At 35.9% G+C, this 24,958-nt stretch overlaps 4 protein-coding genes across 5 annotated transcripts; 1 reads left to right on the top strand and 3 right to left on the bottom strand.

The window, feature by feature from the left end:
• Positions 1–15: 15 nt before the first annotated feature.
• On the bottom strand, positions 16–2,001 carry LOC145733121 (protein Cep78 homolog). Its single transcript, XM_081985779.1, has 2 exons — positions 1,609–2,001; positions 16–1,458 (listed from the first exon to the last, which is right to left on the bottom strand). Exons 1-2 carry the CDS (start codon positions 1,999–2,001, stop codon positions 127–129), a joined length of 1,725 nt encoding a protein of 574 aa, XP_081841905.1. The 3' UTR covers positions 16–126.
• Positions 2,002–2,072: 71 nt separating this feature from the next.
• LOC145733123 (uncharacterized) lies at positions 2,073–4,418 on the top strand. Its single transcript, XM_081985784.1, has 5 exons — positions 2,073–2,466; positions 2,524–2,716; positions 3,237–3,447; positions 3,530–3,738; positions 3,792–4,418. The coding sequence occupies exons 1-5, from the start codon at positions 2,191–2,193 to the stop codon at positions 4,265–4,267; spliced, it is 1,365 nt and encodes a 454-aa protein (XP_081841910.1). The 5' UTR covers positions 2,073–2,190; the 3' UTR covers positions 4,268–4,418.
• A 9,399-nt stretch (positions 4,419–13,817) lies between these two features.
• On the bottom strand, positions 13,818–14,944 carry LOC145732908 (uncharacterized). The gene is made up of 2 exons (XM_081985451.1): positions 14,301–14,944; positions 13,818–14,243 (listed from the first exon to the last, which is right to left on the bottom strand). The coding sequence occupies exons 1-2, from the start codon at positions 14,346–14,348 to the stop codon at positions 13,866–13,868; spliced, it is 426 nt and encodes a 141-aa protein (XP_081841577.1). The 5' UTR covers positions 14,349–14,944; the 3' UTR covers positions 13,818–13,865.
• A 4,226-nt stretch (positions 14,945–19,170) lies between these two features.
• Positions 19,171–20,013, bottom strand: LOC145732536 (PHD and RING finger domain-containing protein 1-like). 2 transcript variants are annotated; one of them, XM_081984861.1, is made up of 3 exons: positions 19,785–20,013; positions 19,468–19,722; positions 19,171–19,413 (listed from the first exon to the last, which is right to left on the bottom strand). In XM_081984861.1, the coding sequence occupies exons 1-3, from the start codon at positions 19,945–19,947 to the stop codon at positions 19,244–19,246; spliced, it is 588 nt and encodes a 195-aa protein (XP_081840987.1). In that variant the 5' UTR covers positions 19,948–20,013; the 3' UTR covers positions 19,171–19,243. The 2 variants fall into 2 exon arrangements, with proteins under 2 accessions (XP_081840987.1, XP_081840986.1); XM_081984860.1 differs by having other exon boundaries at positions 19,773–20,010.
• Positions 20,014–24,958: the final 4,945 nt, after the last annotated feature.

Genomic DNA, 24,958 nt, shown 5'->3' with positions numbered 1-24,958 from the left:
AACAAAAAACCAGTATACGATTATTTTATATTTAATGCTCATTCCTCTACTTTTGATACCCTGTTCACAGCAATATCAACCGGTTTACATTTCATCTTAAAGTACATAAGAGATAAAAAGAAGTATTTACGCCTTTGACTTGAGCTCATCCATATACTTGTACAGCGACTCCTGACTATTCGAAATAGATTCGCATACAGGATTCACATCTGTTTTGTCTCGTTTAAGAGGTGTGAAATAACTGAGCACTTCCTCCTCGACGTTTTGGTCTAAAGGTTGTCCAGTGTTCAGTAGCTCTTCCAGAATTTCGTAGACGTTTTTGTTACCTTGTGGTTTTTTGAAACCGTTCTTGTGGAAACCGTTTATGATTGGGACTGGTTTTTCACCATTTCGAGTTTCTTTTCTTCGGATTACTAACGGTTTAGTTCTAATGTCTGGTTTGGCTTTAATGACTGTATTTTCGGCTTTCTTGTCATTTTTTTGCTGTTTTGTTTGGTTTCGGTCAGCGCTCAAACTACACCTTTTGATTTTGTTTAACTGTGTTTGCAGTTCCATGTTCCTTTTCTCAATTTGTTTTCGCTTTTCTATTTCTTTTTGTAATTTTTCGTTTAGCTCCAAGACTTGTTTTTTAGTTTCGTTCAGGGTTAGATGGTTTTTATGCTGGATCATTTCCACTGTTCTAGTTTTACGTACTGTGGGATCCCATGTTACCGTGCTGGCTTTAGATGAGGCTGGTTTCATAGGGGCTGACCTGGTTTTGTGCACCACATTATTGTGGGACGTGGCAAATGAAGCTTTTGATGTAGATGAGTACACCGAGGACCAGGTTAAAGTCACGGCAGTGGCGCACCATTGGAATTCTCCTTGTGCTCCAAATTGCTGACGTTGTTTTAGAATGTCTAAGATTTTTTCCACGGTGGTGATGTTCAGGGATTCGTTTTGGCGCAGGTCAAAAATTTCTAAAGTTTTGTTGTATTCCACAATGTCCAGCACTCTATCAGCAATGTTTTCGGTAAAACCGCACCGCTGCATATCCAAAGCTTTAACCCATAAGTCATCTTCCAGTTCATCGAGTATGAAACTCAGACCGGAATCTCCGAAATATGGATTAGAGTTGATGGTAATGCGTTTGATACCCCGCATTTTACCAGCATCTGGATTTTCGTATCTTAACGAGCTATGCCAGCTTTCGCAGTATCTGTTAATTTGCTGGTACTTGATTAGTTTGGCCAAGTGTTCGCCGCTTACTGGGGAAAGGTGACAGCCAGACAGGTTAAGCACTTCAATATTGGGCGTGAAACGGAGGTAAGAGCAGACAAGTTGACATCCAGAATCCTCTATGGAGCAGTTGGAGAAGGACAGGTTTTTGAGGGTTTTGTTTCGTTTTAAGGCTTGTAGTAGAGGCTCCAAGTATTGCAAGAATAATGGCAGTCCATCGAGCTCTAAGTATGTTAATACCTATAACAAAAAGAAAATGGAAGGGTGTTTCACAACTTATGAGAGTATGATACACTGATTGTTTTTTCTGGTCTAAAATTATGGTAGATATGGAATTTCGTAACTTTTCTCACATACTTAATAGAAAAATAACGTAAATATGCTTTATACCTGGGTGCCTTTCAATGAATATGAGATCGACTTCAACAGCTGATTCAGAATATAAGCGGTGAATATACTGCCGTACTTCCTTTTCACACTTTTGGCTTTGTCTTCCGTATCCACTTCATGTAAAAACTGACAATTCCCTATCCTGCTACGAACTGCCACCACATGTAAACTAGTGTCGTGCCGTAGAGCGCTAAGTACCGGCGTCCATTCCTCGATCTTCAGCCTGTCCGCGACAAAGTCCAGAACTGTTTGGCATTTCGGTTTGGCCGGTTTCACAGCTGGAGCTGGGGTGATGTTCAAACGACGACACAATTCCGTGTACCACACATAGAATACACTGACCGGCTTCGGATTGGTCGGTTTGATCAACGTCGACGATTTGGTTCTATCCATCCGAACTGGTACGGTTGACTATTTTGGAACAAACAATATCATTATTATTTCAAAAATGTGACAAAAAAGTCCAGAAGGTATTTTTCTGAGTGACGCCTTGACCTATTGTTGTGAGTGACACATTGATAGGTAATGCAAACCAGTTGGAGTATGATTACCTGAACAGTTATCATCCAAGCTAAAACCACAATGACAATGTTTAAGTTGCTACTAATTATCATTTTTATAACTCAACTGACTTATGCTCAGGATGATGAATCAAATAGCGTTTTAGAAACCAAAGAGTGTCGTGAAAAAGATCGTTTAGTCAGCGCACAAAAAGAAGATTTGTATTCTTTGGTGGATGTTCTGGAAGGTCAAACACTAATTCTTAGGTGTAGGTACTGTAACGAGGAACCAACTTCACAACCCAGAAACTGGTTCAAAGTGGAGAATTTAGGACTTACACGCCCTCATGAAGTTCAGGTAATCCAATCTCTATACTTGTTCCATCCAGATGAAAATGTTTAAACCAATTTCCAGCTGGATATGAACAATGATGTAGAAATGAACAGAGTGTCCGTCAATTTCAAACACAGTTTAGTAATCAAGCAGTTTAATAAATCTGATGTGGGGTTTTACTATTGCGTCCATTTTGAAGATCAAACTAATGAAGAAAAATTTAATTACTTGCTTGACTTTGTTCTACCTAAAGAATCAAATGTTATAGAAAAAGGTGAGCGTGGATAGCCCTGATACTGTAGAATAAGGTAAAAGGTCGTAACACTCTTGCTACAGTACTTCTATTCATTCCCTCCATTAATTTTTTATGTGATATTGATGAAATTTAAATGATGAATATTATTGCTCAAGATATAAGCAAGACTCAACAAGAGATTTTCTGGTATTGACAAAATACTTTGTCATATACTCAAAGTAGTGGTATTCTACTTATTAGTCTTGGTTCAGTTATTAAAGGTATATTTTGAGATTGATGATTTCCAGATAAGCTCTACTTAGACATATTTTGTATTACAGGCATTTTATTTGACTTTAGAATTAAATTAACTAAATATTTGATTATCAATCAAGTACGGGATAGTCCATTATCGCAAACTAAAAAGTTATCACTATTAATAGATTATACATTTGTTTTATTCATTTTGTATAGTGTAGTGATTTTGTTCTTGTTCTTTTAATGTAGAATACTCGATTGCTGTATTCACCCTGTTTAATACACTTATTTCAACTTTTAGGTAGCATTGTTGATTGGTCCAAATATCATGACGATTTTTTCGTCTCAGTCAACAATCTATTTAAAACTTCAGAAGGCTTAGAGTTTATTTACTTAAGAGATGTGTTAAAAATCCAAGCTGAGCTAGTAACCCAATGGGGCCCCTGGGGACCATGCCAAGCATGCGGACGACCACAAGGTGATGGTTTAATGAAAAGGACTGGTTTGTGCCGGTAAACACCTTTTGCACTATTTTATAAACTGGTTGCATAAATATCCATTACAACGTTCAAAGTAACAGTCTTTTGTAACTAGAATCAAATTATCAAGTTCTGGCCGAAGACCTGAAAACCTGACATCGAACGAGGTGTATTTGTATGAAGCACCAGCGATTTCATGCAAATCTTTGAGATTATCGATTACGTTCCCCCATATCAGCAATTATACGTCTGTTGTGCCAGATTTTGTGCTTGAAGATCGTTGTGTGGGGAGTTGTAACCCGGATTCTGAAGGAGTTAACCGAGGTACTCTCTTGAATTTTGTTTGGACCATTAATTGTTGGTTTTGTGTAACTCAGGCTGGAAAGTAGGCAAAGGTAAAGGCTTTAATTACCGTAAACACTCAGTTTTGGAAGAAGGCGCTCATTTGACGTTCGTATGTCCGGAATCAACTCTAGACAACAAAGTTGTGTGGAAAAGAAACGGCAGAACCTTAAAGCGTGGTGATGACAGCATTCCTCAAATCATCGTTGATACTTTTAACACTTTGTATTTGGTGGAAGTGACAAGTTCCGCAGCTGGCAACTATACTTGCTACGTTGACGATATCCGAATGTTACAAATTATCGTTTTCGTTTACAGTAAATCCAAGTTGTTGACCAGAGAACTGGTCAGATACTTGGTGTATTTAGGGTTCATATTGTTTCTGTCCTCGTTTTGCTACTGCGCAGGTTTAGTGATTACATGGCGCAGAAGGCATTTATTTAAGACTTATAGTGAGTTGATAAAAGAGGATAATAGGAAAGACTATGAAGAGTTAGAAAGTTTTATATGATACTTTGATAGGTCTTGAAATTTGAATGTGTAGCTTTATGGTAAAAAAAGGGTATTTTTTCCTATACTCCGTTATTGTAGAGTAGAAAGTTTACTTACTTTACTTGTGTCATTATGGAGATGGAATGCTAAAAAATACAGTCTTTGTTAGATTATTTGGAGTCTCTTGTCGTCTTTTCGTCATAAACCGACTGTAAAAACTTCATTCGGTCATCACCTGTAGCACGACTTATTTCTCCTTTTTTAAGGTTTTATTCTCTTTTTTATTACAATTGTACTTTCACTTTTCGTCTGGTTTGAATCGTAAAAAATTGACGAGCTGGTTTCTTTCCACTCCAAAAACGTCAATCTGGCACGTCCCACTAACAACACCTACAGAGAGTACAACTTGTAAGAGTCAAGCAAAAGCAAGAAGGAAATTAATTTAAATCGAATTACAAACTTTTTGACCCTACATCTCTGGGGGTAGGGCGGCAAAGGGTGAGTTTTTCAGTGGCACGACGCGTCTGACATAGACAAATGGGCCTCCGTGTACAACTACGTAAATAACTTAAAAGTTCCTGCAGGACCAGCTAATGCGAAATTGAATTCGAAAAGAAGGGGGCGCCGCCCGCCTCCCCCCGATGGCAACGACGACGTTTTTCCCGTCACGTTTTCAAAATGCGATAAGACCGCGTTTCGACTGACAATGAAGACGACCATCATTAGTTTCAATCAGACATTTCGCCCTCCATTTGACTGCATTTTACCCTGCCTGCCCTAAGTAAATAATCAGAAAACATTTATTACGACGTGTTAGATGCGGAACAGATCACGTAAATGGACGGTTATTCCCGATGGAATGTGGTCCTGTGGGAGCCTTAACAAAAAAATATAGAAAAGGAACGGAAAACTTTATTACAGGTTGGTCCTATATGTAAAGGGCACGTTTCGTAGGCCTGTAAACCTTTATAACGAGTTTTTTTTTACGTGAGAATTGTTCACGTTGAAAACTCCAAAATTAAGTAAATACGGTTAGTGGTTTCTTAGGAAATTGACGAAAACCCAAATTAAAATCAAATTTATTGTGAAAGTTTTAAGCATTTGATAAAATGCGTTTTTTTGCACCAATAAGGCCTACAATTAATGGATAGACTTAAATAACGGACATATTTTACTACACCGTAGGTTTGCAACTAACAAACTCTAAAATATACAAGATGTCCCATTTAAAATACCAACACCAAACTTGATTTCTAAATCCAAGTACCTAAACTTAGTTAACTAAATCTTCTGTTCTACGAAAACCCGTTAATTTAAACCATACAAATTAGTCAATGTTTCTTTTCTTTAAAAAATGTTCTGGTTATTGATAGTTAGGTTAGGATAGGATTTGCTAATCCTAATCTGCTAAAATAATATTAAATAAACTGAAAATTACAGTATATGCAGTACAACCTTATGCAAGGTCTATCTGATTCTAAATTTCTCAGAAACCCCAGACTTTTAATATAACACGTAGTAATCAATATGTAGGTCTTAACAAGCAGAATCGAGAACCTTAAAGTATAAAGGGTGTCTCATTTAAAATAATTAAGTGTTGTGGCTTTGAGTGTACATCTAGTTTGCAAAGAAAAAGATATTATCATAAAAAGTTAAATTAACGTTTCAATTTATGTTGACAAAACTGAAAATTAATAGTTCAAATGACTCGCTTAGTGGTTTTTGAGATACATTACAGTTTATGACAATTTTGCCAATTCTCGTAGCAAAACTAGAAAATCGTACTGTGAACGTAACTGTACTGACTTTAACAGATTTTCTTAGTTCTGAGGTTAAAATGTATTTCCTTTTGGAGATCCACTTTTTCAATAAAAGACAAGAGTACTGAATGAAATAATTTCTGTAGTACTAATAAACTTAGCATTTAAACAAAATCAAAGCTTTTGACTAATCATAAATCTAATAAAAACATTCTTAGACTGTTTGGTTTCTGCAAGATGGTGCATCCACTCGTATTACCATTGCGAGAACAATATCAAATCTTCAACTTTACACCGGTAGGTCGTGACACCTTTTAGATTTATGACTTTAGGGAGAAAAGGAATATTAAGGCTTAGGTACGCTACAGAGTGTCTCGCAAATGACAATATTAAGTGATATTATTTCTTTAGATCAATCTTAATTAACGTTTACTGATTGCAAGAAATACGTTTCTTCTAAAAGTACCTTCGAGTGGAATAACTGAAAGATTAATATCGAAACTTGAAAGTGAAAACTGAAATGGTTCACTTTATAAATATGAAAGGATAGAATCTTTCTTTTTCCTCGGATATCTTTGATCGTTCATTAAACATTCCGGACGTGGATTCCGATTAAAAATGCTTTTAATTTTTACATTTTCGCGGTCGCATTTAAATTTTTTGAGGGTGACGGGATTACGAGACGTGCTGATGTTATTAATTTTCTTTTAAAAAGTGGAAAGCGAGAAAGGGGACGGGTAATTTCGATTAGTATTCAAATTTTTTTTTGCTGGCTCGAGAAAACTTTTTCCCATGACGAACTCAAGTGCGTAGGACTATTACAAAAAAGAACGGAAATTTGACCATAAAAAAGCTTATGGCCAATCTTACGCAAGCTTAAAACTCGCACCAAAGTCTAATACAAATGTACTATCACTTGGCACGATCGTGGGGGCTTTTTAAAGCTCTCCATAAGGAAACCCGGAAAATTATTGTGGCATAAAAAGACCCGCTTATCCAGGTCAACGGTAAACAGTCACGTCCAGTTTTTCAAGTATAAAGTGACCAGCAATTTGAGATAAGCCGATTTCAGGTATTGCCAGCCATTTTCTTTACTTGTTTTCCTCACTTTGATGATGTCAATCCAATCTTTATTTGCTCAGAAATTTTCTTTACAATGTTAGTTAATAGCTCACTCGACACAAATTGATACCTCTGGTACAAATTGACGTTTCGCAGCTGTTTTTTTTTTGCAACGCTAATAGTATAAGTAAGTAGTTTTTGAGATATCAAAAAAATGGCAAGAAAATCAAGAAACCAGAAAAAATCTAGTCATAACCTAACCCCAATTTAATTATTTTACGACAGTGATTATTAACGAAAACATTATACGACACGTCTTCTGACAATTTTCAAAAATGTTTTCAATGGAATTTTGAAGCCTAAATGATTGTGGAAGCCTCAGGTAGTTTTAAAATATTCGTGAAAGATTTTCTAAACGCTTCTGGCAATTTTTTTGAAGTTTTCAGTGGTTTAAAGGCTTTTTCGATCTACAAACTAATTCTGAAAGCTCCTGGCAATTTAAAAAATTTCATGGAAGAATTTGGTTCCTTGTAAAGGCTTCTGGCAATTACCGAAAGATTTTCCAAAGCATTCAGGAGTTACGGGCATTTTTAAAATGATTCTATAAGCCTCAGAGAGTTCTAGAAAAATGTGAGAGTTTTAAAAAATGTGGAAAGTTTAGAACCTTATGGTGATTATGGATTTACGGATTGACACAACACAATGGTTAATTGTTTTCAAACATGTTAATGTTTTTTTATGCTTTTTTTAATTTTTGATTGAGTAACTGTGTATTACATGTATTTAATCTGTTTGAAGGGTTTGTAGAATATTGAAAAAAAAAATAAATTGAGAACACATCAGCTAGGAATATCCTTTCTAGAACCATTCTATTCGTAGACGGTATTCTCTCTCTCTCCAATGGCGCTACAGCCCAAATTGAGCCTTGGCCTCCTTTATCTTCCGCCTCCAAAACTGTCGATCTAACGCCGTTCTCCTCCAGGTTCTGACACCTATCAAGTCTTCTGTCACTCCATCCTCCCATCTTTTGCGTGGTCTCCCTTTTGGTCTTCTGCCCTGCATCCTACTATTGAGGGCCCTTTTTGGTAGTCTGTTATCCGACATTCTTACTATGTGGCCTGCCCATCGTAGCCTCTGTAGTCTGACGAATTCTGAGATAGGTGCCTCCTTGAAAAGTTGGTAGATTATATCTTCTTCTCCATATCTCATTTTCGTTTAGTGGTCATCCGTCTTAGTATTCTTATTTCAAACACCTCCAGTTTATTGTGAATTCTTTGTCATGACCCATGTCTCGTATCCATAGCATAGTATCGGCCTGATGATGGTTTTGTATATCGGTATTCTATAGACGGTATTTTATATATAAAATATGAAATGAAAGATAGATAAGTCGGAAGAAAAAAAGTGTGATGAGAAAATTTAAATTAAAAACCGATTCGTGTTCGTTCTTTTGCGAAACGGAATATGAGAGAAGATTGGCTTGGGAACCGAAATAATTGCGTTGGGACGGCGCTGGTGTTTGTCTCTCCTTGTACGATAATCCGGTTACTCAAGAAATGAGATTATCGAGGATTATTTTAGTCGGGATTTTAGTGCATCCGAACCGAATATCATTCCTTTATTGATTAACGCATATATGAAGGATAGTAAATCATGTTTTGCACTAGGGTTGGTTAGGATTCTGGCTTGAGAGAAGGAGAAATATTCTTGGTGAAGTAGGAAAAGGAGTTAATAATCTTATCTGATCTTTTTTCATATGACTGCTTCTTTATATCAAGTCAAATTAACAAAATCATCTATTACGCCACGCAGATGAAAAATGCATCATTTTCAATTAATCAATATGTCGGAAACTCGAGAATAATGGAGATGAAAATTGAGGCATCGTAATCCTCCACGATGTAGTTTTAATTGCTCAGCTTAATGCTCTTGTAATTGTTTTTGAAATACTGAGGGTTGAAGCTTTTTGTGTCATCGAACCCCAAGTAGTTTTTTTAATATAAATGCTTTGTAATATAACGGAAGTTAGTATGGATCATTACATCATCTGTAAATTAAGACTTTCTGCTTGTCATTGGTTTTTGACTCACAATGGTAAAATCACAGTGAATGGAATAAATTATAGAGACTTTTCCTTCATTTAAGTACTTTTCAAAATATAAAGCAGGACACATATCCGTTTCACGTGTAAACCAAGCTATTTTATTGCTAAATGTCGTGCTAAAGTCGGACGCGATTAGATGTTGACCCTACATGTTTTCGTAATGAAGTTGCACATTTTAAATTTAATTTTTCATGTTTGCGTGTGCCTAAAGGATGGCAAAAAATAGCCCCGCGAGTACAATGACCAACTTTTGCACATACATCAAGCTCCCAATTAAAACTATGTTATTTAAAAAGTATTTTTGTCTGTGTCTGAGTAGTTTGCTGCACGACGACCTGTTTGTATAACCTTACTGGTCATGTTACTATTGTTGATAAAGTAGTAGAAGTGTAATTAGATGGGTCAGCAAACTTTGATTGTATACATTGTTGGGTCGATAGACTTTGTTACAAACATAAAGCATGTTATTATTTTTTTCTGAGACACCCTGTATATTTTTCGTCTATATTAGAAGGTCCCCGTGCAATTGGCAATATTTTAGAAACTGCTGCTGAAAAAGTGCTTAGAATTTCCCATACAATCTACAATAATTGTATATTATTATGTATTATAGGACAGTTGAATTTTCGGGGGTTGTTTGCACACCCTGTTCAAAGGAATTAATTAAGTAAAGTAGGCAATGAAATAAATAAGATCGTTCTTTCAGAATCCACTTCACCGAAAATTCCGAGGAGTAATAAAACACCCTTAAAGTTTAATTTAGGTCAAAGGTGATTTGTAAATGGGGGCCAATCTCTCCAAGAGCGGGGCTTTTTATATCCTCATGTATATTTCCATTAAGCGTGGAGCGTTCAGTATGCGGCTCGGGTGCGAGTTCGCACCCGAGCCTGTTAGTTGTTCTATAAAAGTAAATCCTCGACGGACGTGCCGAGGCCTCCAGACCGATTTTCGTATTCCTCCACTAAAACTCGGCTCATATTCCCAGATCGTTTTAAAATTAAGTTTTTATGCCGGGTATATTCCGCGGATTGGGTTCTTTTCGCTTCGTTTGTTCGGGAAATATTCATTCCGAATGGCTCCAATTTAAAATTCATTTCCTATTTTTATGTCCAAGGTTAGAAGAGACAAAAATAAAAAAAAAATTATTTCTTTTGCCATACGAATGCTTTGTAAAAAGACATTTTCTTACTAAAACGATTTGACTCCAAATTTTCTTTTTCCTCAAGTCCTCCTAGAACATTAGCGATCAGTTGCATGATCTTCACTTTGTTCACAGCCGACCTAAAGAGTGTTGTGGTGTTTACTTCATACCATTGGCAAAGATTTTTGTGCCAAGATGGCGACCAGGACCACGCTTTCCTTCTATTTTTCCTTGAATAATAATGTGGAGCAATTCATATTTCGGATTTCTCATTACATGGGCAAAATACTTCAGCTTTCTTCTCTTTATGGTGTTAAGTAACTCTCTTTGTTTACTACGCTGTCCATCCACGATATCCTTAGCATTCTTCGGTAAGTCCACATTTCGAAAGCCTCAATCTTCTTGCACATTGCTTCAGTAAGAGTCCATGCTTCCATCCCATAGAACAATATGCTAAAAACATAGCAGTGTAATAGACGTATTCTTAAGGGAATTCTTAAAGCTCTGTTGGTAAGCACTTTTTGCATGCTGCTTTTGATTTCTTGAGTTAAGTCCCATTTTTCATTCACCCAGCACCCCAGACACTTGTATTTCTGTACTCTCTTCACTATCTTCCAAATGTACCAAATGATTAACTAAGAAACTAAAAATTTTCGACAACAACGAATTTTAGATTAAAAACTTTAGTAACTGATACTATTTTTAGATTCTGCTAATTTATATCATTTTCGTTTTGATCAGTTGGCCTCTCTCAATGTTATAATTTCCTTCTCCATCATATTTTGGAGAATTTCAGTGATATTTACAAGTTTCAGGCATTTATAAAATATTTCTAGTTTTTTGTGCCAAGTTTAGAATACTTGTAGATACCTTTGGTAGTTTTTGAGAGGTTTAGTGGCCTCTGCAATTTTCAAAATTATTCTAATGGTTTCCGAAATTCTTCAAACTTTTTGGACACTTGTGAACGCCTTTTTCAATTGTTGATAAGGTTTTCATTAACATATCGCACCAGTTAATCTAAATTAATCATTTAAATTTTATTAGCTTTAGTGTTGAAAATTTGACAAAACGGTATAAAATAAGTAGGTAGGTACTCGTCATATTTTTGTTTTGGGGTATTTAGTCTTTTCGGGGAAAAACTGAAATTGACTACACAACACGTGTATACCCTGTATAACAACATTATTACATTCAGAAACAAAATTTAAAAATAACGTAAGAGAGATGAGAAAAATCATTCAGATATACAGAGGACGTTCTGTCTTATTTGATCACCCGGTACATTTGGGCATCAGTATCTATGTAAATATATGTAAAAACAGCTGGTTTTAGTGAAATTTGACACTTAAAACAACGTTCAAGCCTTTGCAGCTAGTTTTTTTTCAGTTTGCATGGCTACTGGACGATGCAAAAGTCATTTCTAAATCTAAAAAACCTTTAAAACCTTTATAAAGTCTGAAACTTTATAAAAGGTTACTACAACTTAGTTAAAAACAGTTTAAAGTAAATTTTTGAACTTTCAGCAACTTTTAGGGCTCTTGTAATGGTACTTAAACATTACCAAAGCTGTTTTAAAGTTCGAAAGTGTTGTTTTGACTGCAACTTAGTTGAAAAGAGTTTAAAGCAGGTTTTGGCACTTTCAGCAATTTTTAAGGCTCTTACAGTGGCTTTTGCACATTGCAAAGACTGCTTTAATGTTCAAAATTGTTGTTTTGCACTTGAATCAACTTGAAAACTGTCATAAAGTGTCTGAAAAAAACTACGTTTACTACAACTTAGTTAAAAACAGTTTAAAGTAAATTTTTGAACTTTCAGCAACTTTTAATGCTCTTGTAATGGTACCTAAACATTGCAAAAGCTGTTTTAAAGTTCAAAAGTGTTGTTTTGCACTACCATTAATTTGAAAACTGTTACAAAGTGTCTGAAAAGGCTACGTTTATTGCAACTTAGTTGAAAAGGGTTTAAAGTAGGTTTTAGCACTTTCAGCAATTTTTAAGGCTCTTACAGTGGCTTTTGCACATTGCAAAGACTGCTTTAATGTTCAAAATTGTTGTTTTGCACTTGAATCAACTTGAAAACTGTCATAAAGTGTCTGAAAAAAGCTACGTTTACGACAACTTAGTTGAAAACAGTTTAAAGTAAGTTTTTGAACTTTCAGCAACTTTTAATGCTCTTGTAATGGTACTTAAACATTGCAAAAGCTGTTTGAAAGTTCAAAAGTGTTGTTTTGCACTACCATTAATTTGAAAACTGTTACAAAATGTCTGAAAAGGCTACGTTTATTGCAACTTACTTGAAAAGGGTTTAAAGAAGGTTTTGGCACTTTCAGCAATTTTTAAGGCTCTTACAATGGCTCTTGCACATTGCAAAGACTGCTTTAATGTTCAAAATTGTTGTTTTGCACTTGAATCAACTTGAAAACTGTCACAAAGTGTCTGGAAATGCTACGTTTACTGCAACTTAGTTGAAAAGAGTTTAAAGCAGGTTTTGACACTTTCAGCAATTTTTAAGGCTCTTGCACATTGCAAAGACTGCTTTAATGTTCAAACGTGTTGTTTTGCACTTGAATCAACTTGAAAACTGTCATAAAGTGTCTGAAAAAAGCTACGTTTACTACAACTTAGTTAAAAACAGTTTAAAGTAAGTTTTTGAACTTTCAGCAACTTTTAATGCTCTTGTAATGGTACTTAAACATTGCAAAAGCTGTTTGAAAGTTCAAAAGTGTTGGTTTGCACTACCATTAATTTGAAAACTGTTACAAAGTGTCTGAAAAGGCTACGTTTATTGCAACTTAGTTGAAAAGGGTTTAAAGTAGGTTTTGGCACTTTCAGCAATTTTTAAGCCTCTTACAATGGCTTTTGCACATTGCAAAGACTGCTTTAATGTTCAAAATTGTTGTTTTGCACTTGAATCAACTTGAAAACTGTCATAAAGTGTCTGAAAAAAGCTACGTTTACTACAACTTAGTTAAAAACAGTTTAAAGTAAGTTTTTGAACTTTCAGCAACTTTTAGGGCTCTTGCAATGGTACTTAAACATTTCAAAAGCTGTTTTAAAGTTCAAAAGTGTTGTTTTGCACCATCAGTATGAAAACTGTCACAAAGTGTCTGGAAATGCTACGTTTACTGCAACTTAGTTAAAAACATACATACTGAGAATAAATAACACTTTTGTTAATTCAGTTGAGAGATTTAACAGAAATTTTAAACGATTCTAATAGAATTCGGAACTATACGTAAAACTATAAAACACTTTTGGTTAGTAACAGTTATTTCAATTTGCGTGACTAAAAAAGAGGGCAACTTTGGAATTTTTAATTATCCTGGCGCACGTACGACACTGCACTTTTCGCTAATTATTATTCTTGTTCGGTGCACGTTTCGCAAATAAAACATGATTCATCAACGAAATAATAGGGCGTAATGAGTCATTGTTTGCAACCCCATTATTTGGCGCAACTAGGGAGAATTATTTTAACTCGTTATTACAGTAAAAACGCAGTTTAAAAAAAAGGTTGTGTGTATTTAATATTTAGTAAATATCAAAGTGTTTTAAGAAGAGCAGCAAGGACAGCTGGAAACTGGAGTAGAGTAGCCTAAGAGAGCTAAAAGTTCTGGAGAAAGTTCCTGGTTAGCTGCAGCTCCACATGCTGGACATGGTGCTGGTGCGCAAACAACGGGCGCAGGTGTGGTGGCGGTGCAAGGCACATTAACGACAGTTGAAGCTGGAGGGCAGACGTTGACACCATTGACTTTATCGCAGAAGCGTTTGCAAGATTTGGAATATATCTTGTAGAGAAGTGGGTACTTTTCGTACAGGGCCTGTTTGGCGTTAAAGCACGATGCAACCGTCTGGGTAGAAGGGTTGCACGTCGTTGGTTGAGCTATGTAGATTGGGGACTCCTTGTTGATTACACATGGAGAAGCTTCCTAAAAAACAATCAAAATTAAGTAATGTTTTTAGTAAAAATTGTTCATTACACTTACTGTGGAGTAAACTACGAATGCTGCGGCAACTAAAACTTTGAGGTGCATTATGGTAACTGTGCTAATTTGCTGGAAGTGTAATCTGCTTGATGCACAGTTAGATTATATAGGTATACGAAAATAGTCATTGAACTTGGTTGGAAGCTTTTAATATAGCGACGTGCTTTAATCAAAACAAACTTGAACTTGAACCTTTGAATTGTTTCTGCTAAATGTTAGGATCACTTCCTCGTTTAATAATATGCACACAAATGACATTCCACACTTATTGCTTTCATATAAAATTACATCAGCATTTTCCCGAACACGATAGACGTGAACCATTCCTTAAAAATGTCGGAAGAGTCCATCAAATCAATCAAGATCGGAGGTAACCGAAGTGTATAGGATCGTTTCCTCATTCCCGATTCCAGACTATCGTCTCTGGATTTTTCGCCCGGTTTTCGACGTAATGGCCGACGTATTAAGTTACGTGGCCGGAATTATTTCCTAACAACGTTAAGCGAGAATGAGACAAAATAAGATGATATATGGGGATGATTCCAGACGAAATTGGAAAAAGATTGGGGCCCGAAACCCGAAAAAGCGATGCGTGGTCGGACTGGTTAAGGCGTCGTTCTAAATTAAATTTAGTTTTTTGTTTTGGCTTTTTGGTCAAAAAATGTGAAACAACGCGAAAACAACAACAACAATTTTCATTTCAAAAAGAAATTCAATTAAGTTATCCGACAGCAAGAGACAATCTTTGTTTCAAATTAACTAACCCAGCAGGAATTTATAGAACTAGGAAGACAATTTATTATTTTATTCATTTTGCCTTGTTCGTAATAATTATATTTTTAAGTTGCTCATTACCTTCATCAAGTTCATTCTGATATTGCTTTCATATGCCAACCAAAAATTTGATCTAGCTTTTTGCGTAAATCTGGTTGTTCTGTTACTGAAGAACGATGTTTATGACTTATTTTAGGGACACCTTGTATAAGAGTATTTGCAAAAAGTAGGTGAAGGAAATTTAAAAATAGACCTTAGACGTTACTAATAAAGCGTACTTTTAAATTACGTTTCTGTATACTAAACTAAAAAAATCTTCTTGAACAACATGTATAAAGTAATACTATTTTAAATTCTTAAGGCGAAAAATATCAATTTTTAATGGAAAGCGAGTTCGCAACGTCTGTGTATCGCCTATTGCGGTAGTTTTCTCCAAGATGATGGAGAGGATCGCAAAAGCGCGATATGGAGAAAAGTGGAAAGGACTCGCGTCAACGGCAGCACGAACGCCCCGCTGGATTCCAATCGTTCGCAAATCATGTGTGGATAATTTAAATTGCACAAATAAATAAATACTCCAGTCAAGTACATCATTGTGTGCTTTAAAACGATTGTTTACGACGATCTTCTGTAGTCGACAATGAAATAAAATTAAATTGTGCTTTCCATAAAGTTTTGGTTAAAATTTACTTTGGAACTTATCATAGAATAAAACGAATGTGTTTATTGTATAAACACTTTCCTGTTTTTTTCATAGAAATGTTAATAGTTCTCTAAAAGATTGTAAACTGAAAGTTTTGTTAGAAAAACCCGTAAATTTAGCTTGTTAAAACTTAGGGCATCCTTTATAACTACCCATCAATAACCACCGCACAAAAGTTCGGATACATTTTGGAGCCACATAACTTTGCCAATATTTCATTCAATTTATCATTAACTCTCGTATAGTATAAATAGGATTAAATCAAGTGTCTGAAGTACAAAAATCAAATGATTAAATATACAAATAATTCTGTGTTGTGATCATAAAGTTAACATTTTTTTTTCACAGACAGAAAGTACTTTAAATATTCCAACTTTTAATAAAATTGCGTCTTTTTGTTGCGCCATCAACAAGAATATTACCGTGTATTTTGTGACATACAAACATTTTCATGGCAGTAAATTTCCACTTTAAAATAGGAACGTTTGTGTATCTATTCCGTTTGGAACGGAATTTCAAATAAGTATAAGGGATATACTTACCGTGGTGTGCATTATGCATTCGTCGTATATCAAAAAGTTGGCTAGACTATTTGCTATAACGTTTCCTTACAGTTTTAATTTAGGTAGGTATGGCATGTTCCAGGTAAGGGTAATCATAGTTTTGGAATTTGGGATATAGGACAAGATTTAAAAAGGGCAAAAAGGCTTCGCCTCCATCCAGACTGGAGTTTTCTAATTAATCAAATACCGAAACCTTTTTTGGCCAGAAAATACGGGCGCAAATAGAGCGGAAACTCTCATCTGCATAGAGCAACCTATATCGAGTTGGCTCCAATTTTGGGGTCTGCTAGTTTATTACTGTGTCAAATTCCTAATACTCGGCTCGTGCAATATCTGGTCTGCAGTTATTTATGCGGATATACGTACAAATTGCGAAATTGCATATTAAGCTTATTGGGCTATAAAGGAGAATCTCTACGATGGGGATGTATTATTGGTTTTGAGCATTATAGCTTCTCGATTACCCGACGGATTAGTTCGGTTCTTGCTCTTGTCGTGTACATTTCCTATTTTATGTGTTCACGTGATCAACGGTCAAAACGCAACACACATAAGCCATTTTGAATAGTGGTCTGTGATTGATCAATTTGAGTTGATCTTTTATTGGGAGCGTACATCCAAGGATGTTTAGGGCTCTATAGATAGATAGATAGATTTAGAACCAGAAATGTCATAGAGTGATACTCTACCCTTCAGGCTGCTCTCTAACTTTAGAAAGCTACAGCTCCTGGCTGCTTAGTAACCACCAGCCCACTACCCTTTTTGAGCTTGTTGAGCCAAACGATTTTTTAAAACTCAATTGAACTCATTGTCTCCAAACTCTTTTCTTGTTAGATTTTACAGTTTTTTACAATTTCTTACGTACAGTGTAAGTCTAAGTTTGCTGTGTAAGTGATGTGGACCACTTTATTTGAAATTCTACTGTCCCCTCACTGGGGTGTTAGCTACAAAGCACAGCCTCAAGAGCTAAATCCTGAAAACAGGGACACTAAGGCTGAGAAAATAGCAGGCAAAATAGCATACCATTCATTTAGCTTTTTTTGATAGCAAAAATGTTTATCAATCTAAAGGGTTTGTTTTTGACATAACGGTCATTACCATTTCACAGCATTTTATCCAACATATTAAAATTAATACTATTCCCAGATCGTGCAAAGTGAATGGTGCAATTAAAGCCTATTATCCATTAACAACCGTATGGAATATTGACATAACGACATATGAACCGTAATATATGCACGATAGCAAATAGGGTTGTCACGTCGACCGTTGACGACCCGAAGTTATTGGAAAATCCTGTTAGCATTAATTATCTCGGAGTAATTCCCGTAAGGCCAAAGCAACGGACCGAATAACCACCCCCGAGAGGGGCGGCACCACAATGCCGGAATTCCCCAACATGCAGACGGCAAAACTGAAACTTCCTCCTCGAACGCGTTCCGTATGAGAATTGACATTTAATTTTTCAAGAAGGAAGCCTTCTTTTATTCATTAAGGCCTCGTCCTTAGGGAAACGCGCCCGCATTCTTTCTGATGTGTTTCAGGCCTCGACTAAACGCCTTTCCGTGTTGTCTGTGGCAAATTGCTGGGACTTATTTACCTCTGGATGGAACGGTTACGGTTTTTTTCCCAGTCAGATCCTGCATGCATTTACAGGTTTATGTTTGCCATATAGGAGGGTTCTTAAATTTTACTGGTCTTAAATTGCCAAGGAGTTCTTCCGGAATGTCCTTTTAGCGAACGGGAGTCTTTTCATTTCTCTCTGGATCGTCCCACAAGCTCAAATTACATTTAAAATTAAAGGTATGGGATAAAATGACTATTAAAAATTCTGAACCCGTTTTATGTCTAATATGCTTTATGTATTTTCAGTCACTTTAGCATGTAAAAGTGAAGTTATTATACAGGGTGTCCTTGAATCGGTGTCAAAGTTGAAAAGATGATATTGTTTTTTTGTAATTATCTCTCGATCTGATAGCAACTTTTGCAGAAATAGTCTCCTAACAAACACATTTTTTCTAGTGAAATAATTTTGTAATGGTGGAGATTTTGAGGTTTACAAGGTTTGTTTGAAGCCCTGGAGAATAAATTATTTTGGATTTTTTTTTTCAAAAAACTGTTCATCATTATTTTATGATCAAAAACGACTGATTTTACATTAAGCAGCGTTAGAGATTTTGAGTTAGCTTTTGTACAAATTCAAAGTGCATGGAAAGCAAAACATAAAGAATAAAAATAATCAGCAAACATGGTTCGATAAGTGTATAGCCCCGACCGAAAACTAAGTATGCACAATGCGCATCTTTCCAATAATTTTTCCCCAACAATCAACGGGACTTGGGGGACGCCAGCCGTCGCGGCGCCGTGCCAAGGCGTTGTCGCTTTGCGTGCCCTAATGTCACTCATTTGCAGTCTTTATTGCAGGCCCATTCTTACTGCAGGTACGATTCCATTGCGGGTATTATTAAATCCCCATTATTTTACCCTTTAAAGGTCAAACCGCCAACGTTATTAAATTCCTGGTTTAGGGCTCTACGCGTTTCATTAAGTTCTACTGCCACTAAATCTTTTTTTCAGGTTAATTATTGCGGTAGTTCTATAAATACGATTTCCTAAAATTGAAAAATTTGTGAATGCAGAATTGAAGGTTTCATCAACTTGTCAGGAAGCGTGAAAAAAAAACTAAATTAACTATCATTATTCTTTCCAGCTTTGTCCTCTGCCTGTTTCCTAATACTGTTCCTACAAAATATTCACGACGTCAACGACGTCGTCGTTATTGGGCGTCACATCTGCGACTTGCACTTGACTAGCATTGAAATCAGTATACTTAACAGCGTCGTCCTTTTTATATTTGTATAATATATCATAACCCACCCACCTTAAATGTATTGAAAAAACATTCAGTTATTGTAGTAATAGCAGCACTCATTACACAACCATAATTCTGCTGGTTCGTTGATATGGGGCATCACACAAAATGAATGAAAAGCCAAGTTACATCCAAAACACACCAACATTGCATCTTGTTCGTCCAGATAACCGCAAATTTCGCATGATTGATTGGAAGCTACTGCAAAAAAAAAACAGTCAAATTTGCTTTATGTGGAATAAACACTATACCAACCAGGAAGCGATTTCAAAAATAGCTCTTTAGAAACTTTCCTTTTAGAGTCGAGTACTAAAACTGATTGATACTTCTTTCGGTCCACAGGACAGGTTCTTTTAGTTTTGGACCATTCCTCTAAACAGGGCAGACAAAAAGTGTGATGTCTGCAAGTGTCAGTTATCGCTAAAATTTGATTTTTTAACACTTTGAGGCATATAGGACACTTCTCATCCTCGCTATCTGTTTCTGACGACGATGAGTTTTTTTGTGAATCTATGAAAACTCATTTAATCAATCTGATTTAAAAAAAAAACTTATAGTACATTGATGTTTACCAGGACAATTCAAGATAGATATTCTGGAAACTTTGCCACTATTTTTCTGGACGCACCTTCTTAATGGCGTGGACTCGCCATCTGATGAATCCATGGAAGATGAAGAAGAAGATGATGGGGAAACTTTTCGCTTTCGTTCGGTTTGCCCATTGCTGCTGTTCATGACTGTATTTGTATAGGTGTAGGGTGTGACTAAATTTGTCAGGAGTGTATGTCAAAAGGTTGATAGATAAAAATCATTTTGATGTTGAAAGACAACCAGTTAGGTGTAATTATCTGGTAAAGCTTTCATCCTGTATATCTCTGAAACTGTACGGTTTTTGTAAAGTAGTCATGACAAGCTGAATTGAATGACGTAATAAAACTCTGTTTACGATGTTTCGGATATATCCGGAAAAATTCAATTTATTCTCAAATTTTTTTTATATTTTTTCCTGTGTTACAAGAAATAATTGAAAACCCGCACAAAACGACGTTGTCAAACCTTACGTTTATAAATAAAATGAAACTAAAAATTATAAAATCAAATTTGCTGACCTTTTCTGACTAAATTTAAATTGATTATTTCGCAGGCAATATGACGTAGCTTTGCTATTGGACGTAATGTGTGTCAAATCTCGTGTATTTCTTTATATAGACATTATTATTCTATAGTTAGGTAGTAATACACAAAGTGACAACTGGACAAACTATTGCTTGGTCTTGCCGTATAAAGGTCATTGGTCAATAATTAACTACGTCATATTGGCGAGCTTTATTGGCTATGTCATCGAGTGCTCTATCATTAAAACAAATCACATTTATAAGAAAACAAAATTTGTTTAACAAAGCTTATCATTTCATTGTTCACTCCAATAATGCGAAAGCGTATTTCTATTGGTAAAATAAGCATTTAACAACACAAACAAACAACAAATATGTAACGTTAATTACGGATGTTTCCGACTGATTATAATGTAGTGGTTAACGTGTATGAAAAATTAAATAGCCTTTATAAACAAAGTTTAAATATAAACAGTAAAATGCAGCCGTCAGCAAAATAACTAGTTTAAATGAAATCATGTTCATTATTCGTATAATATAATAATATGTAATCAGGAAATGTGAAATTTAATTCTCTAGGGAAAACTTTATGCATTATAATACAAAAAGTCAACAGTTTTATCTAAAAAAAGTGGTTTGAGTTTTAGAAACTTTTACGGTTTCAGGTTTTTTTTTTAAACATTTCAGACTTAACTAAATGAAGTCGTCGAAATATTAGATAGAAAATTCTATCGACTACAAAATAGTCATCAACAAAGCCCCACCGAGTTCCAGACAAACAATTTTCAATTAAATAAAGAACCGGCCCCGCCTGCTCGACCGTTTCGGACGTAAAGTCCCATTCCGAAATGTTTTTAAAGTGTTATTTAACGATTTCAGAGACATAACATACCGAACAAGCCTTATACTACAAACTCGTAAAAAGCGAAAAGTTATGGGTTTCGAAATGATATCGAACTCGGGGCGGCGGCGGCGTTTCCTTCCTAGAAATTCACCCTTTTATACGCGCACTATATTCGCCAACAACCCCCGCTGAATATGTAAACAGGGACCGGCGATAAAATGTCCTTTTTATTGAAATTGGAGTGGTCTTATAGTGATATGGTGCTTTGCCATTCGTAATTATCCCCTCGTTGTATGTTGTAAAACCACAGTAAAGCGGCGAGGGTTCGAAAAAAACTGTCTGGAACACTAAACAAAATTAAAATCAGTACATTTTTTTGGTAAAAGTGATTACGTTTCAGGTAACTGAATACTTGAGTTACTATATAATGGTAAAATAAAAGTCAACATAAATGTGATCAATAATAGCAAAAAACCCTGGTTCTGTCACGAAGTTAACAGTTAACAGAAAAATAAATCCTACCTCATATACAGAAGCTCATTCACCAACGCCAGAAAAACACTCCGAATATACAGAAGTGAGAAACAGAATCAATGCCAGAATCAAAGCCATAAAACGAGATTACTGGAAAAAATCTATTGGGATATGAATTATGACCTATATGGAGCACAGAAGAAAGTCTGGAAGATGCTCAATAACAGGAAAAAGCCAATAAATGAGTTTGTGCAAACAAAAGGAGTCACCAAAGATTTACGGGAATAATACTTCAGGAACCTCTATAACACCGAAGAAGCCAAAAGCATCGAAAACTACGAGACAAACCATCAAATAACACTGAGCGAAGAAGAGGCAATGGCAAAAATGAAAAAATTGAATAATAGAAAAGCTCCCGGGACAGACCTCATTCCAAACGAACTTTTGAAATATGCCGGACCTGAAATAGGAAAACATCTAAAAATCCTCTACAACAAAATTTTAGAAACATCGGAAATACCTACGGAATGGCACAAAAGTATAACCATCCCTATATTCAAGAAAGGACAGAAGACGCACCCAGGTAACTACAGGGGCATAACGCTGCTGAACACAAGCCTGAAACTCTTTACCGGCATTTTGAAGAAAAGACTTGAAACACAAATAACAAACAAGGCAGAACACCAAGGCTTCATACGAAACAGATCCACGATCGACGCCATATTCATTATCAAACAACTAAAAGAAAAATCAATCAAATTTAATACACCAGCATATGTCTGCTTCATCGATTTGACCAAGGCATTTGATAGGGTTCGCCTCTCCGACATCATAAATATACTGATAGCGAAAGAAACGCCAGACACCATCGTAAGAGCAGTACGCAGTCTCAATATGAACAACATGACTAAAGTAAAGGCAGGAGACACTTATGCGGAAGAGATACCGACACCAGGAGGCATCAGACAAGGTAACAGCCTTAGTCCATTTCTGTTCAATCTCTTAATGGACAGAATTATAAAGGAAGTATCATCACTAAATATGGGATACTTAATGAGACAGAATAAAAGGTGTGCTTCGCCGATGATGCAGATATTTTCGCGGAAACGGAGGACGATCTACAGAGACAGCTACACAAATTCTGCCTGGTCAGCCAAGCGATGAACTTGACCATATCTATAAAAAAAACGAAAAGCATAACCTTTGCTAAAGATCCCGTAAGATGTAAGCTGGTAGTTTAGGACAAAATCATCAGCAAGTCTCACAATTCAAATATCTGGGTATGGATCTGTCAAGTTATCACAACCCAGTGAAGGACCGTAGAAGGTACATAATATGGGCGAACGAATACATGCAAAAGGATAGCAAGGTAATGATCTATAAGACTTGTATCAGGCCAATCATGACATACGGAATAGAAACCAGAGAAGAAACCAACAAATCGAAAAGAATGTTTCGAGTAGCCGAAATGAAAACGCTCAGGACTATAATGGGAAAAACAAGAATAGACTGAATTACAATGGGGGATGCAAGACATCGTAAGATGGGGGAGGCAAAGAAAAAGATATTGGTACGCTCACGTGAGAAGAATGGAAGAGGGAAGACTGCCACGCATTGCAACTTGAAGGGAAACCAATAAGGAAAAGAGCACCCGGAAGACCACCTAAGAGATGAAAGGACAGCTGGCAGTCCACCTCCCAGGAACTGATCCAGAGGAACCTGCAAAACTAACAGATCGCGAGATCTTAAATATGAATAAGAAGAAGAAGAAGACTATATAATGGGTAAAAATACATAGTCGATTTCCACCATACATTGATATTAGGCATTTTTACTATAGTGGACAATTTGTAGGTTGCATACAGAATTGCAACAATTAACAATTAACTGGCTTGTATACCTCGATTACTAAATAATCTGAAAGTTTGGTGAATGTGTGCAAAATAAGACATATAAATTCTAGTAATTGGAATACACAAAATGCCTAAATAAGGAGAATTGATGTAGACGCGGCAAATATCTGATGCATGAATATTTAAACGGCGAAGGTAGGCAAAAAGCGAGTTGAATTGTCGCAGGTAGGACTAACGTCGGGACGCCAGGCTGGCAGGCGCCCCTTTTACGATCGAAACTTTTGCGTGCCGGTCCTTCGTTTAGGTCAGGACATCAGGCAATAGTTTTCCCTATAACCCCCTTACCCCCATAACCAACCCCAAAAACGAATAAATTGTCGGTTTCGCAAACGAATAATTATTATTGTCCTACCAAGAATAACTGGCAAAGTTTTCTCTCGCAAACCGGTAAACTGGCGCTAATGTAGAGGTAGAAGGTGGAAAATATTTCCGCAATTCGGAAACTCAACTCCCTGGAATGGCTCTCGCCGCCCCCCCTTAAAGTTCCGAGACTTATGCTAACTGTTTCTGTGAATTCTATTAAAACCGAAATTATCCTCGTTTGTACGAATAGTTTCCCCATTCGTTTCCGCTATCTTTGCTAAGTCAGGTTGTTTACTTCGTTTAAGGGTTTATTACTCCCCCTTTATAGTCTTCGCTGTGTCAAGTAGTTACTTTGTTGTCCCTTTTCCAAGTTTTAATTAAGCTCTGGCCAGAAATTTACTTTTTCTTGTCAAAAAAAAGTCAAGAAACTTGCTTAACAATATCAGTAAGATTGTTTTCGTCCACCATACCAGCCAGATCAATTAATTATTTAGTCGTTTAAAAAAACCAGAAGAAACTGACATTTTCATTTAATTGAATAGCCAATCGAGGATTCTTCACAATTTTCTAATATTGCAGTTTTAGATTACCAACTTATTACAATTAAAACCTGGTAGTATCAATATTGTTCTTGTTTCAGACCACACATTGAATATTACAAAATCTTAAAAACACAGAAACAAACTTTAACAGACACCTAAAGAAACTAAAGATATTAATTACAAAAGCAGAAACCTTCTACACGGAAATAAAAAATACCTTTTGTTTTTCAGCAAAAATTGCCTTTATCCTGTTTCTTCCTTGTTCCACTGGGGGAACTTATGAAAGGACAATATGACCAGTCTTCTACACAATATTTTTATAATTACATTAGAAGAAAACTCACAAATCTCAAAAAAAATTGGTACTGTTATTTAATGTTCTTGAATTTTGTTTTAAAAATGAAAGTGAAAGACAGCAATAAAAATGAGACTTGCCACCAGCGATCTGTTTGATTAAGAACTTTTTTCCAATATCGTGGGATTTCTAAATAAAAGATTTCTTTGACATTTCAAAGGCAATTAATTTTTTTGTGCTATTTTACAATCTATTATAAC

This window comes from Ips typographus, linkage group LG8, assembly GCF_016097725.1.
Source record: "Ips typographus isolate SLU linkage group LG8, UJ_Ityp_2.0, whole genome shotgun sequence".
NCBI lineage: Eukaryota > Metazoa > Arthropoda > Insecta > Coleoptera > Curculionidae > Ips > Ips typographus.
Note: the sequence above shows the minus strand (reverse complement) of the source record. Positions and strands in the feature narration are given on the sequence as shown.

Bases quoted from the DNA above. Each gene is read 5' to 3' on its own strand.
- LOC145733121 (XM_081985779.1), bottom strand. From the start codon at position 2,001: ATGGATAGAACCAAATCGTCGACGTTGATCAAACCGACCAATCCGAAG. The intron at 1,459-1,608 runs GTATAAAGCATA...TTTTTGTTATAG, and splicing joins ATTCATTGAAAGGCACCCAG to GTATTAACATACTTAGAGCT.
- LOC145733123 (XM_081985784.1), top strand. From the start codon at position 2,191: ATGACAATGTTTAAGTTGCTACTAATTATCATTTTTATAACTCAACTG. The intron at 2,467-2,523 runs GTAATCCAATCT...ACCAATTTCCAG, and splicing joins CACGCCCTCATGAAGTTCAG to CTGGATATGAACAATGATGT. The intron at 2,717-3,236 runs GTGAGCGTGGAT...TTCAACTTTTAG, and splicing joins ATCAAATGTTATAGAAAAAG to GTAGCATTGTTGATTGGTCC.
- LOC145732908 (XM_081985451.1), bottom strand. From the start codon at position 14,348: ATGCACCTCAAAGTTTTAGTTGCCGCAGCATTCGTAGTTTACTCCACA. The intron at 14,244-14,300 runs GTAAGTGTAATG...ATTGTTTTTTAG, and splicing joins CATTCGTAGTTTACTCCACA to GAAGCTTCTCCATGTGTAAT.
- LOC145732536 (XM_081984860.1), bottom strand. From the start codon at position 19,947: ATGAACAGCAGCAATGGGCAAACCGAACGAAAGCGAAAAGTTTCCCCA. The intron at 19,723-19,772 runs GTACTATAAGTT...GAGTTTTCATAG, and splicing joins TTGTCCTGGTAAACATCAAT to ATTCACAAAAAAACTCATCG. The intron at 19,414-19,467 runs GTTGGTATAGTG...TTTTTTTTGCAG, and splicing joins ATTTTTGAAATCGCTTCCTG to TAGCTTCCAATCAATCATGC.